General features: G+C 37.3%; 1 protein-coding gene across 1 annotated transcript; it reads left to right on the top strand.

Annotated features, from left to right (window-relative positions):
• The first annotated feature begins 2281 nt into the window (after positions 1 to 2281).
• On the top strand, positions 2282 to 17138 carry LOC127358905 (calpain-1 catalytic subunit-like). The gene is made up of 22 exons (XM_051392466.1): positions 2282 to 2520; positions 3431 to 3685; positions 5015 to 5084; positions 5167 to 5285; positions 6177 to 6310; positions 6422 to 6596; positions 8323 to 8397; positions 8604 to 8689; positions 9094 to 9168; positions 9798 to 9958; positions 10689 to 10846; positions 12147 to 12158; positions 12275 to 12483; positions 12591 to 12630; positions 12805 to 12873; positions 13793 to 13850; positions 13967 to 14028; positions 14192 to 14260; positions 14351 to 14429; positions 16177 to 16293; positions 16486 to 16541; positions 16666 to 17138. Exons 2-22 carry the CDS (start codon positions 3449 to 3451, stop codon positions 16690 to 16692), a joined length of 2088 nt encoding a protein of 695 aa, XP_051248426.1. The 5' UTR covers positions 2282 to 2520; positions 3431 to 3448; the 3' UTR covers positions 16693 to 17138.
• The last annotated feature ends 1025 nt before the right edge of the window (positions 17139 to 18163 follow it).

Here is an 18163-nt window from a genome sequence, read left to right as displayed (position 1 = left end):
AAAACAAAGGGAGATGACCAAAGTGTTTTTTTTTTACAAATTAAAGTGAATGGCACAATAGCGAATGACATCCGGGGAAAAAAAAAGAGGCACAAATAGTACAAGGCAATATTAAAATATATGCACAAATTAAACACAGCCTTAGTTCAGGCAGGCCACAAAGTCAAGCTCAGCTCTCAATTCCAGCTAAATCAGCTGATCACAGCTTATCTAAGCACATATCAGCTGACAGCTCAGCTGATTCCCACGAGCATCCAATTGGCAAATATCAGTCAGGGTGCCTTATTTAAGCTGCTTTAGCTTTCCCCCATAGGGGGACTGGTGTTGGACCTCGACTGTGGTTCTGGTTAAAGACTCACCTGGGTCAAATGATAAAGCAGTCATTTCACCATGTGTGACGTTCACCAGGTCAGGACGGGGTGCGTCAGTGTGAGGGGACTGGTGTTAGACCTCAACTGTGGTTCTGGTTAAAGTCAGGACAGATTGGCCCTATTTGCAAGACTGCTGAAATTATCAGACCTACAGTGTCCAGTACACATGAAGGATTGGAGGCTGGAGGGGAAATAATAGATTGTATGCATAGGCCCAGGACAGGTAGCAGTAGCATAGTTGAGAACTGAATTTATTGTGTGGAACAGAGCTTTGGGATTATGGGAGTTTCTAGAAATATTTTGCCCTTTAAACTTTGACAGATTGTTGATAATTTGACAGACAACCTTTCATAAATGATCACAGTCCAACAGTTCACCCAGGGCTAAAATGCCTTGAACATGGGATAAGACTGCCAGACAAGATTCGTCTTGCAGGACTTTATTAGTTACACATGTGTCTCATGAGGCACATGGGATGTGTTGCCTGATTTGCATATAGTAGAAATCAGACATGTTACAACATGCTAATTGATTTATTGATTTATTGATTTTCTTTGGTAATTTATACAATAATGTCTTAGTATAATCAGCAAATGTGTGATTGAAGCTACACAAGACTAGCTGGATATTCTCAGCGTCAAATTGAAACTTAATTACTCAGTTTTAAAATGGCAAATAGGCAGATTTTACTCTTGTATTCAGAATTCATATTTACCAAACAGACACAAGTGTGGTATCAGTGACCACAGTTCAATTTTAACCTGTCAGCTTTGGATGAAAGTGAGCTGTCTAAGCATGTCTTCCTTTGAAATGTGGGTTGGCAGTCAGTCAATGAGATAGGCTTATCTAGAAGTCTGCAACCTGTAACCCCTTATTCTCCGATAAAATGAGTGAGGTGTCTAAACTCAGATTCCATTTGTGTAAAGCATGAAATGGGCTGGCTGGCACATGGTGTGTGGTTCACCAAAAGCACCTACCAGGGAAGAAAGGAGGCTATTCTTTGACATCACAACTGCCAGTACTGCCATCCCATTTCTTAAGAAGTGCTCTAATCTTTCTGATACAGTGACATCTGAATAAAAACATGATTACTCACTTGAACTATTAAAGGAGTAAATGTCTCCTGGCATTAATAAGCAGCAGTCCAACACTTGACCCAGTGGGAAAACATGGTTTGACCACACCATAAAACAACTAATTCTATTGTTGGCTGTTGTTGCAAAATATACTCAGGGAGCTTTGTGTGCCTCCTATTGAAGTATTTGCCTAATGAACAATTAAACACACTGTTCTTGATGGAGAGAGACAGGCGAAGATATTATATTGAACAACAGAGAAATTAAATATTAAATATTTATAAATCTTCATATGCATGAGAAGAAAATTGAGAAAATTACTTTTAATTTTTTATATGAACTTTTAATGGAGTTTTTGTTGATTAATGTCACTTTACACTGTTAATGATAATGCTATGTACTTAATGCTGCAGTTTTGCTTTATGATGTCTGGCACAAACACAATTACGGATCCATTGGAAAATATATTATTTTCACGTGTTTACAAATTACTATCAGTTCTTTCTTTTGCACCAATCACTGCTAAGTCAAACAGTACAGCTGCTGGCTGCATCTTAACTTATTGGTTGATTTGGCTGAATTTTGGTTTATTATTGGCAACACAGATAATAACAGGGTATCAGAGGTTACAGACCTGGCTTTAATCACAGTATCAAACCTTTTGTAAACACTGGCAGCTTAGTTTAACAGGATGCACAACCAGAGGGCAGTGTGTTCATACTTCAGGTTAATCATTGACAACCACTTTATTGCTCTGCAGATAAATTCGCACATAAAAACCCCATAAACAAACCAGTTCATGTTTGTTTCAGGATATAAAAAATGACTTCTCTATCTTGCAGGGTATTGCTATTGAAAGTGAAATTCTTTCTCTCTCCCCCTGTCTTTCTCTTTGTCACACAAAAGACTACAGCAGTTCAAGATCACTGTGCAGGTGACTGGAGGCAGGGTTTGATTACATGTCTTGTGAAGAAACACCTTAACAACCCTCAGGCATTTACCGACATATATGTAAGAGACAAAGCTTCCCCGCTCTTACCTGCAGATCCACCCACCATCTCTCTTGAGTTGAGGTAAGGTCTTCAAAAGCCAGTAACATTTTAAACCAATTGATTCAGATTTCAAACAGCATGTTCTACATTTGAGTGACTGAAGTGTATATGTGGTCTAACCCTAACCCTAACCCAGTACAAACAGAGAGGTGAGCCTATGTCTGTTTAGTTTTTTTTTTTATTCATTTTCAGCCAATTTACTGTTATGCCACAGCTATTTATATATTATAAATAATTCATTTCATAATAATTGCTACTGTAGATGATAGGGATTTTGCAAAAAATATAACAAACTTGAAAACAAATCCATGCTTTTGCAACACAAAGTAACTGGTTACTCCTGCTCTGTGCTTGTCACTCTGTGACAGATGTACATGTTAGTTTGATGGTAGTTTTACTGCTCCCACTCAGTGAAGAGCACTCTTTAGAGAATTCTTAAGTGTTTTCCCGTAGGGGATTTATAGATATTTCATATTATATTCAAACATACAGAACAAGTGATGAACTGTATAATTAACCCAATTAGTGAACACAATAACTGCAGGAATGTTGTGTAAAACATGCAATTTGGATGAATTAGATTATTTCATGTGAATATCAAAGATTAGTTCTTCAAATATTTTTAGGAATTTATACAATCCTCTGTCTGTATTATTATTATTTTTAACAATCATACATAATTCATAGTTTTTGACAAACAACTTTAGTGTTTTCTTCTCATTGCTCTATTAGCTCTTTTGGTGCTGAGAGTTTATATCTTAATGGTGAGATGTAGGCCTACTGTAAATACATTTTCTTACACCCCTTAAAATCAAGAAGGCTTTGTGACTCCCTGTAAAGCTTTGACAACCCATTAATTTGCATCTCTCAATTTTGTATGCAGAATTATTGGAAATGTCAAAATGGTTCTTAATCTCATTTTTCTTAACAGAGCCCAAACACTGCAACAATGCCTCCTCCCGGTGTGTGTTTGAACATCATGGAGGCTCGCCACAGGCAAGATGGTTATGGGAGCCCCACCAACCCAGAGAATTTCCTCAACCAAGACTACAATCAGTTGAAAGAGTACTGCATCATCAAAGGAGTAAGGTACATCGACGAGATGTTTCCCCCTGACAGGACCTCCATCGGCGAAGGGATACTGAGCCCTTCTGACCTGGCTCGTGTGGTGTGGCTGAGACCAGCGGTGAGTGTTTTGGAAGGGGTAAACCACTGAAAAGATCCTGTATCACACTAAATATTAATGTTTAATCAGACATTACAATTTGTTATGAGATCAAAACCTAGCATCTTCCAGTGATTCAGTGTTTAGCACTTTCAATTCACAATGAGGTTCTGTGTTCAGACTCAACATGACTGACAGGAGTGAAATTTGCATGTTCTCCCTGTAGGCTAGGTGTCTAGATATGTGTGTAACTGCATATGTTTTTAGTTTTTTTGGAATGACTTCCACACCAGCTGCGTTAAAATAATCACACCGGTTTCTGACTATGGTGTAAAACCAGTAGTTATAACAAACAGGACATACCATTTTGATGATGTATGTTTAGGGAAAAAATATCTGGATGGCTAGGGTTAAACCTTATGTTTCCCTTTTTAAAAAGTCATGGCCATCCCCAGAATTATACATTTTTTCTACGGACCCTCACTTTGACTGAGAAAAACCTGCAACACCCTCCCCCAAACTATTCCAAAATAATAAAAGGATAACAACAATAATATTGATTCACCATTAATAACTAAAACAGGCAAAGTATAACATGGAACCCAGTTACGAAGTTTACCAAGTTTCTTGGTTGGTTTGCCACTCTGTAAAAGCAGATTATATGCAAGTACATGGGGTCAAAATGAAATAAACTGTGTGAACACAGTCATTCACTCTGAACTGTGAATGACTGTGGGGTAATAAAAAACATGACATTTTTGATTTGATAATGTTTAATCATTAATAACTAAAGATCAATCTACTGGTTGATTATTATGGGAAGCCTAGAGCCACCATCCCACCCTAATAATTTTCATACAGTCCTAAATGATAGGTTGAGATTATTTTCATGTCTACCTTAATACAATACTCACACATACATTTGTATTTGTATATTGTAACCCTTGTATATTTTGGTAACCATTCTTCCTCTCCATGCTGGCCTTGACATAAAGGCTTCATGGCCAGTATTCTTCAGAGATTGGTTGGCTTAGTACCAGCAACGGCATGAGGAAATTTCAGACTTAAAAGACTTGATTTGGCTACCTCAGACTACCGAAGCCTCATATTACTTTAGCTGAATGTAGGAATGTAATTTTATGTGTGGAATGAAGCCTGTGGGTTTTGTCCAGATTTTGGCAGGAGGAGATTTCTACATGACCAATATGAATAGTAGGAGTGATTACAATGACAAGTAAATATTTTATTGTACAAGTGGGCATGTAAGTTTTGTATTAAGAAACTATTCTTCCAATCTTTAACGTATCTTTTTTTGTTGGTTTTGACTCTTTAACACTCCCTCTATTTCAGAAAATTTCTCCTAATCCATCCTTCGTACTTGATGGGGTCTCCAGGTTTGACTTTGGTCAAGGACTACTTGGTAGGGAAATTTCTTCAATCCTAAAACTTTGCTCTTGTGCTGACTTGTCTTTCTAACAAAACAACAACCATGTTTTGCCCAGGAAACTGCTGGTTTCTTGCGTCTATCGGTGCTTTGACGTTCCAGCCTGATATCCTTGGGCAAGTTGTCCCTCTTGAACAAACATTTGATGAGAACTACTGCGGGCTGTTCCATTTCAAGGTAAATACTAACAGCATATATAGGTTTTAATTATTTCTCATTTAAGACATTCTGTAATAATTTAGTGCCATTATTATTTGGATTTCATTTCAAAATGATGTATGCACAGTACACTTCATAAGTAATTTGACTTTGTATTTGCTCTAGAGCAAATGAAACAATATGAGCTGACAAAGTGACAAAGTGGTCACTGTCAACTGTCATTTTTTAAGGTCAAGTGAACTTAAGAATGAAGTTCAAAGAGGTTCAAGGGTCAATTTTAAGATTAACAGGTATGCAGCAAGACAAGGATTTTAAGTCACCTGAGCATCTGAGCATTTGTTTCACTTTAAAACCAGACTGAAGGCAAAAAGCACAGGTTTGGGCCCTAAATTGGCTGATTTGTGGAGGTTTTCTCATCATTAAATATATCTATTGATGACTTTATTTGACGGTACACTGCAGAGTTTTTGAGCACTTGCGGTCCCTGTTCTGTTTGTTCTTAATGCTCTTCTAGCAGTGACACAGGTTTCAAAATGTTCTTAAAATTGGCTAAGGATATGCCTTATGAGGAAGGAACAGAATCAAAAACATTCAGTCAGACCTGCACACAACAGTAAGAAACACTGAATATACTGTAAACACAACTGTTTGTCTACAGGAACTGTTTTTAAACTTATACAAATGATTTTGGTTTATCTGTATCTGTGTGTATTTGTGTGTGTGTTTCAACCAATGTTTTGAAGAACAGGCGCAAAACAAGAAATTATTTTCTGAAATTCATAATTTCTTTTAAATAACAATGTGAATATTGACCCAGAACTTGACATGACACATACAGTATGTGTTTAGCATTTAATGGTACACAGATCTTATTTTTATTTTCTATTCCCTTATTTTTTAACCATTCAGTTCTGGAGATTTGGAAGGTGGGTGGATGTCATCATTGATGACAAGCTACCGACAATCAATGGGAGACTGATCTTCGTTCACTCCATTGACCAAAATGAGTTCTGGCCTGCTTTGATGGAGAAAGCATATGCCAAGTACGGAAAGAGAAGTCCATTGTTTCTCAGACACAAATGTCTTGTCATTGCATGAGTTTTTTCTAATTTCTGGAGTAACTCTAAAAATAATATCACATCCATTCATGTCAGGGTGTGTGGTTCCTATACCGACATGAATGCTGGAACTCCTTCTGAGGCTATGATGGACTTCACTGGAGGTGTTCACATATGTATCGAGCTGTCAAACCCTCCTCTAAACCTGTGGGAGATGATGTGCAGAGCTGGCCAGTCCAAGTCTCTGATAGGTTGTGGTACACCTCAAGGAGTAAGTACAGATACTCCACACATTTTCATCTTTAACAAATGAACTTCAACTTGAACAAAAACACATTTTCAAATTTTCTCAATTGAAAGGGTTGCACTAGAGGCTCTGGTTTTCCCAGAGCCTACAAGAGATTTGTATGTGTGGGGCCAGCAGGATGCAATGTGCCAATGTGTCTTATGCTCCCTGCGAGCAATTTTCATTTAAATGAATGTGCGGCATCCAGAGGTCCAGTATCTAGGTCTTATAGTACATCCATGGTCAAGAGCTTCCTGTTTCCAGTATTTGTATAAAGCTAAGCTAGACAAGCTAAGATTTGTTGCAAAGAAAGCATTTTTCCTAAAATGACAAAAGACTGCTTAAAACTTACCCAAGCTTTGCAATGACACATTTTCATGGTCACAGACCCATGAAAATGATTTATAGGCTCCTGTCACACAGTTTAATCCAGTTTATTTTGGACAAGTCTTCACAAAAGTTGGGTAACACTTATAATGAGTACACACTATTAAGCATTAGTTAAGCATGAATAAATAATGAATTCATCATTTATAACGCATGAATACACATTAGTATGTAGTTTATAAACACAGTTTAAAAAAACAAATGTTTTATTCATCGTTGATAAGCACATTAGTTATGGATTAGTAAATACTGAATTCATCATTTATAAAGCATGATTCTGCTGTAAATAGTCATTACTATGTGGTTTATAATCGCAGTTATAAATGTTTTACTCTTCATTGTACTGTACATTTCTGCATGCACTTGCACATCCACTATTCAGACATGTATTAATGATTAGTGACTGTGTTAGCAGATGTTTTATAAAAACTCACAACAAATTCATTTTCTAATGATGGCCTATAAACAGTTATTAATGCAGGAATTCACAGTTACAAAGCACTTACTACTCGTTAATTAAGTATTTTGCGCGAGTTCATCTAAAGTGAGCACTATCTATGGCTTATTAAGCATTTACAAATGAGATATAAAGGCTGACAATGCCTCGAGACTCACAAAATGTTCAGTTATCTTAACAGACGAAGGAGAGACACAACACAAAGGGATATAGAACATATTGTATTGATATTTACTGCAACTTCCCAACATATTGTATGAAGACGAACAAGGGTGGTTTATGAAGACATGCTATTGTTGTGATCTTCTCTGTTTGGGACGTGGACGTTGAGCTTACTCACCACTAGAGCCGCTGACGGCCGCCGACTCCAATGTGCTTCTCCATGCTCCCCTTGGCTGCACTGTCAGAAACCTCTGAGAGTTAACGTAAATATGACGTAACATCCCGCCTGTCGCCTCCCGCTCTCAGCACGTCATCAACGTATAATTTACATCAGCTCAACGTCCAAGCCATAGATAGTGCTCACTTTAGATGAGCTCGCGCAAAATACTTAATTAACGAGTAGTAAGTGCTTTGCAACTGTGAATTCCTGCATTAATAACTGTTTATAGGCCATCATTAGAAAATTAATTTGTTGTGAGTTTTATAGATCAATGATGAATAAAACATTTTTAACTGTGTTTATAAACTACATACTAATGTGTATTCATGCGTTATAAATGATGAATTCATTATTTATTCATGCTTAACTAATGCTTAATAGTGTGTACTCATTATAAAGTGTTACCCAAAATTTGTGTCTACAACACATAACCCACATTGTTTTCCAGTTAACTTTTAGCAATGATAAGTGTCTTTGGCTTGTAGGAGACATCTGCCAACACTGTATTGCCGAACGGATTGGTCCAAGGCCATGCCTACACTGTGACGGGTGTGAAACAGGTGAAGACTACACTTGGAATACTGCTTTAGGAATTGAAAATCATTTTTAAAACACTGATTCTGATCATAATGATTGTTTTACCAACAGTTGCAGCTGTTAAGCTTCCACTGCAGTGTATCTTTGCAAATGATTTCTTGAATAATTTATTGTATTTCATGTATGGTACATAACAGCATTGTTGTCTCCCATGATGATTGCTGGTCAGATGATGAGCCAAGGGAAAGTGGTAAACCTGGTGCGTTTGTGGAACCCCTGGGGAAAAGGAGAGTGGAATGGAGACTGGAGTGATCGGTGAGAACAACTCCCAACATTTCTTAAGGATGCATGTGACCACTTGTGAAAGCCAGTAGGTTGCTAACAGCCAGGTGTTTTTACTTTTTACTTTCAGTGGTATTCCCACAGGTAATACTACAAAGGTCATTTGTAGAATGGGTATTAAAACCTGTCAAAACTATTTTCTAAATATCTCCCTCATTCTAAACCTGTTTTGCCTGAACTGCAATGTCATGCCTTAAAGGCAGCTTAAAAAAAGCTTTTCATCCCCAGAAAATCCCTTGCACTGTATTTGCATATTCGCTGAGTAGAAAGCTGAGACACACTGTCTCTAAGCCTCAGGACATATGTGTTCCTCTGACTGCTATAAACCACTCAGAATCATAAAATCTGTCTCCTCTACATGTCAAACTGTCTTGAAGGTCATCTCTGTGGCAAACTGTGAGTGCTCAGGATCGTAAAATATGCCTTTCAGTGGATGATGATGGAGAGTTTTGGTAAGGAAACGTCATCAAATACAAGAAAATTCAGTGATTTCTGTCCCACTCACACCTTCACAGTAACAACAAAACAGCCAATATTATATTATTTTTAGTTGATATTTGTGATGTATTTAAAATGTATTCACAATTATGCTATATAATGACAACAACAAGAAAACGTATACTCTTGCAGCATTATAATATAAAACATATAACACACATTTAGACATGTTATATTTTAAACAACATTATTTCTGTGGGGAAAATATATTTGTGTTTTTAGTGTGATGCAAAGTGAAACACAACAGGCATATTGTGTTAGAGGGTCAGTTGTCTTAAGGAGGACAGTAGGATTGTAAACATATTTTCAGACACAAAACACCTTGTGGAACCGGCTTGCTTGTCACTCTCTCACAAATACAGGGAGGGAGCTGTAAGTCGCTTTTCTTTGCATTTATGAAGACAGGTACATATGGGTTTGTGAATATAAAAGATTTCATCTGCCCCTCAACTGATATGGAAGGAATACATTTTTCTTCATGAATCTTGTACTGTACTATTTCTCAAGTTTAGGGGTCATATTTTCAGCATCACATTCAGAAGAAAAATTAAATATGATCAAAATGAATCTCTGATGTCAACAGGATGACCCTGGAAGACTTCTGTAGGTTCTACTCGGATCTCGACATCTGCTGCCTGTGCCCCGACTTCCTTGATGGAAACTCCTCTTGTCAGTGGAAGACCTCCCTGTATGAGGGCAGATGGGTTGCAGGAACCACTGCTGGAGGATGCATGAATAACAGAGGTACTTCTTGGACGTCTGGACTTAAATTTAATGATAAGAAACTCAGAATTATCTATGGTGAATGTGTTTTATGGATGGTGTGGTTGATCTGGCTGTTTTGAGGTGGCTACTGTATGCAACCTTTATACTGAGTGCAGTAAAATTAGTCATCCTCACGAACTGTCACTGAACCCAGAGCCTTCACTGTTAACAAGTAGTTCAACACTATCTGCCTGGCGTTAGTGTTGTTATACACTAGTGAAGTGCTAAACGAGTATTCCCTAATTAGCTGTTGATGTTTTCAAGACTGCTGTGGAAGGAAGTCGCTAAAGTCTCTTTGCTAAAATTGCGGCACAAGGTGGTCACAAGCAACACAAGTCGAGCAAAACAATGTGTCAAATTCTCACTTCCTGCATAAGAAGTGTGAAGTGCTTTAGATTAGATAACATAAACTGAAACTAGTAACATTGTTTTAACAGTACCTTATCTTGCATTAAGTGCTCACATGCAGTAAAAAAATAAAATTCTGACACAATTCCAGCGTTACTTTAATACACAACTCCTGCTCATGCAACAAACTTGACTTTCCATGTTATATAGTACAGAATAAATGAGTTTCACTATTGCTATAAGCCATTTTTTGTTCATCAGTAATACACAATAACATTTCATTTTAATCTAGATAAATCAATCAAATCACTCTTTACTTTTAGCTAAATGACACAACGCAATACTTTCTTCTGTATTCCAGACAGTTTTTGGACTAATCCACAGTATCGGGTCAAGATTGATGGTGAATATTCTGAGAAAACTGGTTCGAAAAATGTGTTGCTGTCTCTTATGCAAAAGCCTGACAAAAGGAACCGACGCCTGGTCCAAAATCTCCACATTGGATTCTCTGTGTTTGAGGTAAAAATGACTCTTCATTGTTTCTGTCACAGTGATTGGACTATTATGGATAGGTCATGCAGACAGTAGACATAGCTGAAGTTGTGAGATTAAGTGAAAACTACAATGGAATGGCTGTAGACCACAGTTTTGAGCATTTTGTGCCATCATGTTGAATGTAGTGGAATATTTTCCTGCTGTAGCAAAAAGTTATAATTGGGGGAATCATTTTTTTTGGTAACCTGGAATACTGTGAAAAAAAGGTTTCACCCCTTCTAGCTTTGGACTATTTAAAGTGAAGAAATTTTGTATTTTCTGTGCCATTTATGTACTTATTACATACCAGTTATTAGAAGGCAGGAATGTCAGGGTCTGGTAGAAACCCACACAGGCCTTTATGTTTATCATTCAAATTTACCTTATTTTTCACACTTGAACCACAACAGTATAATGCATCCACAACTACGTGAACAGATCCCAACAGTTAGAAATACCACGTATTAGGATATTATGGGTTAGATGAATGAACTGACTCACATTCACATTCAAAATGACATTGATAGCAACACGTGGACTATCAATGAGATTCAAAGGTCAAACAGTAAACTGGATTAAATATTGTACATGCATCATTTTCTGTGAATCCCTTCTGCTTGTGAAGGCAATTTAAATCCAACTTAAAAAAAAGGTGGACACCGTCATTAACAATACAAAATAAAACACAGAGAGGAAATTACAGAATGTTTATGAAAATCTTTATTTACCACAAACAAGCAATCGTGCTGCATATTCCAAGTCTCAAGTATTCTCAGTAACACATATATTTTCACTATAACACCGGTATATCTAATCTACTTTGTTGTAACTCCACCGGGGAAGCTAACTTTTCACATTCAAACATAATTAATGAGCATGCAAAGAAAGCTCCAGTGAGGGAATTCCCACGCTTTTGTGTACAAAGTGGGAGTTTCACTAGCATGATTTCACATGAGCGACTAAGTCAAAAACACTTTTGGCTTGTAAGGATTTTGGGAGATTAAAAACAATAAATGAATGAATATGTGAATTAATCAGGTCAAAAGGGCACCATCTTCAAAGGAGTCAAAGGACGGTAGCAGTAAAGCAAACACAATAACTAAACGCCCGAAGTCAAAGTTCATGCAGCCACAACAGTTTGCTAGCTGGTGTAGGTCTTGGGCAGAGTCTGCTTTTCCTTTCGAGTGAGTACATGCATGTAATAATAATATAATTCTGACTTACTAATTGAATTGGTTGCTTTCTGTCCCCAACATGAACTCCTCTTCCACTGATTTCCCTCAAGGTGACTGAAAAAGTAAGAGACTGTTTAATCACATCCCATCCTTATTTACAACATTCTCCACCAGCATTGTGGAGCTCTGGTAAAGGATATAAACTGCAGAGAATGTAAATATCTACTTATTGTTACAGTACAAGGAGCAGAAGGGAAAGTTCCCAGCCTCTTTCTTCAGCAGCCAAGCACCTGCCGCCCAAACTAAAACCTACATGAATGCACGTGAGGTGATGGAGTTTGTTTTGCTAAAGCCTGGTGAATACCTGATTGTGCCATCCAGCTTCAACCCCAATGAGACAGCCTCCTTCATCCTGACCATCCACTCCAAAGCAGAGACCCATGGCTAGTATGCTCACCCTCTCAATCCACTGCTTGTCATCAAGAATATGACTAATAAGAAAAAATAAAACGCTAATCAATTATATGTGGAATGTCTTTGGTCTTTCTCCACAGTGAAAACTCTGGTGACCAACAACACAAGCGAGTTCAAAAGGTGTGCAAGATTTAATAATATCATTATATTATTGGTGTTTATATTGTTCTGATATTGTGTTACATGTTCTTAACTCTATTTTAGCTATATTCAAGCGTATGTGAAATATGTTTTTACAGTTGTATTTGAGGTAAAATGATCCATTTCTTCTTATATTTTCTCTTCTACCTTTAGCCCAAAATGGTCCCAAATGTACAAGAAGATGAAAATAAGAAATCCCTTTTCCGTCAGTACTCCGACAAGGTAATATTTGTCTCACTGAGTTAAGTTGAGTTTTACTACTCCTTAGTATAAATGTATTTAAAATCCACCAGTTTTCACATTGCTTACAGCTTCAGCAATTCATATTTTAGCCCGTTCTTTTGATTTAATGGTCCGCAACTTGTTTGGTTCTCTCTTATCGCCTTCATAAACCACATTTCCTGAATTTTCTTTACAATCATCAGGTGAAACATGGCTCACATAAATGCTCATGTTACTCTGTAACTGCTGGACGTGTAAAAAGGCAATAATTTGCTAACATGATATCCAAACCACTTAGAAGGCCAGTATGTCAAACTTGCGTGTTGTGGAGAATGATTGTCTTTTAGCATAACAGAGGTTTAATTAGCATAGCAATTCACAATTCATTGAACACGTGTTGACAGGAAACTCACTAATGAAAGCTTAAAGATTCCCTCCAGACAGGAATTAAGACATATATACCAGTAGTAGAAGAAAAAGAAAATTCCACATTAAAGTCTTTTAATAGGCATCTACTCTACTACCGCATTAAAAATTCCAGAATCTATGAATATGCAAATTGTGTTAATTTCTAAAGTTTTCATGTGGGACACAAGATGACTCCTACTTCACTGTGGGTGAGTCCATTGTCAGTGTTTATGCACTTATATAAGTTGCATACTGGACCAGGCCTTATCATGCTTGTGGGCCCGCCCCTTAAATAATCAGATTTTCACTGAGCACAGAGAAACTTTTCACTTTCAGCAGATGAATGTGAAAACGTCCTTCTAGTGTCAAACCCTGCACAAACATCATTCTGCACAGTGAAGCTCAAACATCCAACTGTAGGAACAAGAAGAAGAACATATTTATGATTTGAGGGGAATTTAAGAGAAAGTTTAACACAGTCCATTACAACTTGTTTTCATTTCATTTCCAGTACGAAGAAGTGGATGCCATGCAGCTCCAGAGGCTTCTAAATGACAGAATCCTGAAAGGTTTGGACTGTAAACAAATATTAACAGGCTACCTTGGCAAACAGTAGAATACACTGAAATGGTATGTACACTGCTATATTGCAGGGTTTAGACCAAAGGTCTTTTTTTCTTTTTAGGAGACTTGAAATCTGGAGGCTTCACCATTGATGCATGTCGCAGCATGGTTGCTCTGATGGACGTATCCTGTTAAGATACATATGACATTCATTATGATCTGGTATAACTTGTCTGTATATAATAGATTCAAACCTGCTGGCCCTTTTGTTGATATAACACACATTACATGATTTGAAGGCCAGTCTACATGTATAGTTTTGTTACCTTAATGTTGGGCTAAAAAGACATCAATCACCGGCAAACTGAACGACAAGGAGTTTGTTCGTTTGTGGAAAAAGGTCATCACATACAAGGTAAAAGTCATCGAGTCCCACTTAAATGTTTCATACTGAATGGAAGAGCTTTGATTTTTTGGTTATTGTTTTGTTTTCTTCTTTTACCAGGACATCTTCTTCCTCACTGATGTTTCACGAACAGGAACACTGTCGCTGAGTGAGCTGAGGAATGCATTCGTAGCTTCAGGTAGACTAGCTACCCTTGATTATAAATGTATTGAATGGTATACAACAGTACTGTACAACAGTAAACAAACACTATGCCTTTTAACATCAGTGCCAAACAACACTGGGAAACATAATAAAAATGTGTGCGACCTCAGAAAGTAAATACATTTTCAACCAAAAAAGAGGTAAAAGACGAATGAAAGAGAGGATGTGTTAATGTGGGACTGAGCCAGATTAACTGGGTCTGATAAAGTAAGGAAAGATTACTGATTGAGTAGATTAATCATTAATCATTTTAACTCTTTGCTTCAGTCTCACCGCTCTCATAATAAGCAGCTGCTTTCCACAGAAAAGCTTTGATGTATTGTATACTGCAAGCCCATCAACAACAAACAAACAACAGACAGACAGATAAAGGTAGCTACTAGCTGGAACATTTATCAGATAAAGAGATAGATATTTCCTCCAGGGAGCTGGTGGACGCCAAAAACCGAGCTAAAAGCAGATTGCATATTGAACTTGCATTTGCCGTGACTCCAAACTGATGGCACTTGTTTGCAAACAAGTTTGCCATATAAATTTAAAAAGTAATACTAATATGTCAGTAATATGTTCACAGTGTGTTTCCACTGGCACCCAATGGCCCTAGAATCAGCTATGGCAGCTATATACAACGTACACTTGCAATTTACAGAACTTTTGGCTTTAATCCAGTGGCTGTAAAGAAAGCAAGGGAGGTTGTCATCACAGGGCTGTGTTTGATGTCAGTCAAACTGTACATATGTGGATCAAGTGCAGGTCAACTTGTCACCATCCTTCCTACTACGCCTAATGGGAAAATGTTGAGTCACCACATATTCACACGCTATACGGATTTAGGTGGAATATGATGGAATTTACCACAAAGAAAAGAAAATGCAGCTACAACAAAGACCATAAGAACTGTGAAACTTTAGCTTCACTTTATTCTTACAGTAATTGCTTAGTGTTGGAGTTGCATCCAAATAAAATATATCTGTTAAGTCCTTCATGACCAAAGATTCATAATGGGATGATCAGTTTTAGAGCGGGTCTTCTCAAGCTGGCTGATGTGGTTGCCTGCTTGTCTCATCTCCAGTATATGGTTTTAGAACGTAACAGCCAACCAGCTCGGAGCGAAGTCAGACTGCCAGCTCGTCAAAATGAATGCAGGAAAGAGAAAATTATCTTATCAATTTGTTTGAGGAAGAGCGGTGTCTGTATGACCCAAGCCTCAAAATGTACTCAAATAAGAGCACCCATGGACAGCTCCAAATTCTCGACCATCTTGTTTAGTTTTTTATGCGTTTTTGCCATTTCATCAATAAAATGCAACTCGCTAGTTGCATTGGTGTAAAATGGCAACTTGTCTCAACGCAGAGTCTGTTGTGTGCTACCTAATCAACCAGAGGGAAAAGCATAGAACTGTTAAGAGCTAAGGGGCAGAATAGGAATATGTTAAGAGCTAAGGGGCAGAATAGGAATGTTAAGACTACCTCTCATAATTGGTATTTTGTCCCACATAAACATACTCTTTGTCCCACAATAGGTTTGTTGGGATCTGGTCACCCCATCCAGAAATAAACGTGTGTGTGTGTGTGTGTGTGTGTGTGTGTGTGTGTGTGTGTGTGTGTGTGTGTGGATTGATGCTGGAAATTTGGCTTGTGCAAAACATGCGATATCACACCAAGACGTTAGAAGAACGAGTCACTGACAAACTCCTCTTAAATTCTGTGTGTGTTGAACAGGAATGATGGTCAGCGATGACATGCTCAATTTGATGGCCCTGCGCTACAGTGACTCCTCTGGACACATGTCGCTGGAGAGCTTCATCAGTCTCATCCTTCGCCTGGACTGCATGTACAGTAAGTGAAAGTCAAGTGGGACAAAGGATGACAATCAATAACACATATAAAAAGTAACAGTCTGCTTCTCTTGTTCAAATTAACTGAAAGTTCATGCCATAGAAGGCAAACAGTCTAGCCTAGTTATACAATTTATTATGCTTATAGCTTAAGGTGAATATATATATTTACAATCTGTGTGCTGCTCAACAGAAATCTTCAGACAACTCTCATCTGATGGAAAAAGCATGAATCTTCGCGAGGCAGAGGTAGAACTTTTCACACATCACTGCTTAAATAATTTGTTTCTTTACACATAATCACATCAATTCTTGTTGGCATAAGCTAATGCAGGGGATTTTTCCAATAACCCATGTCCCTCTTTATTTTCAGTGGATTTACATTTCAATGTACACTTAAACCAACAAGGAAGATGGACTGCACAATTCATCTGGACATACAGGAATAGATTTTCAAACCAATTTTTTCTTTTTATTTGCCAAACTGCATGATAAAAAAAAAGCTGTATTAGTCTGCAAATGAGCCATTATGCAGTATGATCTGTAACTAAAGGGCATTTTTCTTTTATACTTTTTAAGTGCTACATGACATGGTATGATCTTTATTATTTTGTGAATGCACTGCAAAAGACAATAATGTGAAGTTACTGTACTTTTGGTATTAGTAGAATTATAATGTAGGCTAATGTAGGTGTAGAATCATTCAATCTCTGCTTTACAAAATTAAGACATTATCCAAACACATATTTCAGAATGATATGGGCTTATTTTTACAAAAAAACATGCAGATTATTTTCTACACTTCAAGAAATAAAGAAATAATAAATAAATAAATTTCTGTCAGAATGTGCGTACCTGTAAGATATTTTCATTTAGGCTGACCATCTTCATCTAGTAACATCATCATGTTTTATTCAAATTACATTCACTTATTAATTATTAATACCGCTAGTTAATTATTAACAATTGATTTCTGCCCTTTAACCACACATTTATTACTTCAGTTGTAACCCTTAAATCAAACAATGCTTTTTTTCTAGAAATGCACCTCACCTCATTAACCAAACAAATCTAGAAGACAAGTAATGTTTGATGTGACAGTGGGTAAAATTATTTATGTAATTATGTTATTATGTATTATGTATAGTTATGTATAATTCTTTGCTCCATAAGATTGTTCAGTTAAGTAATTTAAGGTTCAAGGTTAATTTGTCTACAACACAGGGTTGCACAACAAAATGCAAGTTATCGTTCCTTAATGCTACACATATAAAGAATGTGGAATTAAACGATATGGAAAAAAAGTTGTTTATTTGTGCCCTTTCAGCAAAAAGCACCTTGAAAAGGATGAGGTTCTCCTTTCAAATTATTAGAAGTTGCAAACAAAGGCTGAATGTTTACTGGAATGTATTAATGGTGCAACATTTTGAGATAATGTCAGCCAGGTTAGGATAAACGTATAATTAATTTAATTTAAGACTTTTTGGTGCCACCTAAGTTCTCTCAGAACTGCTTTGCACACAGATTGTTGTTGCACTTCTGCCCTCTGGTGGCTGAAATAAGACGAGGCGCAACCTGAGGATCTCACACAGCCCATAAATATCCCACTCACTGCACAAATTGGGACATACACCGTTTTGTACAGCAGTTAATAGGCCCTAATGGACTACAGCTATTGCTACTTTACCCTGTTGACATGCTCACTTGCAACAAGTAAAAGTTGACAAAATCCAGCTTCTGCAATGATTGATCTTCATTGTGAAAGTGTGATCTTTGAGTCAAAACTACATGTCCGCCCTCTTGAGATTGTGGCTCTGCCGCTGAAAGTGAGTTTGCTGACATACTAACATCGAGTCCCAATATCTTCTACA

This window comes from Dicentrarchus labrax, unplaced genomic scaffold, assembly GCF_905237075.1.
Source record: "Dicentrarchus labrax unplaced genomic scaffold, dlabrax2021, whole genome shotgun sequence".
In the NCBI taxonomy this organism is placed as follows: domain Eukaryota; kingdom Metazoa; phylum Chordata; class Actinopteri; family Moronidae; genus Dicentrarchus; species Dicentrarchus labrax.
This window is presented reverse-complemented; position numbering and strand designations above follow the sequence as displayed.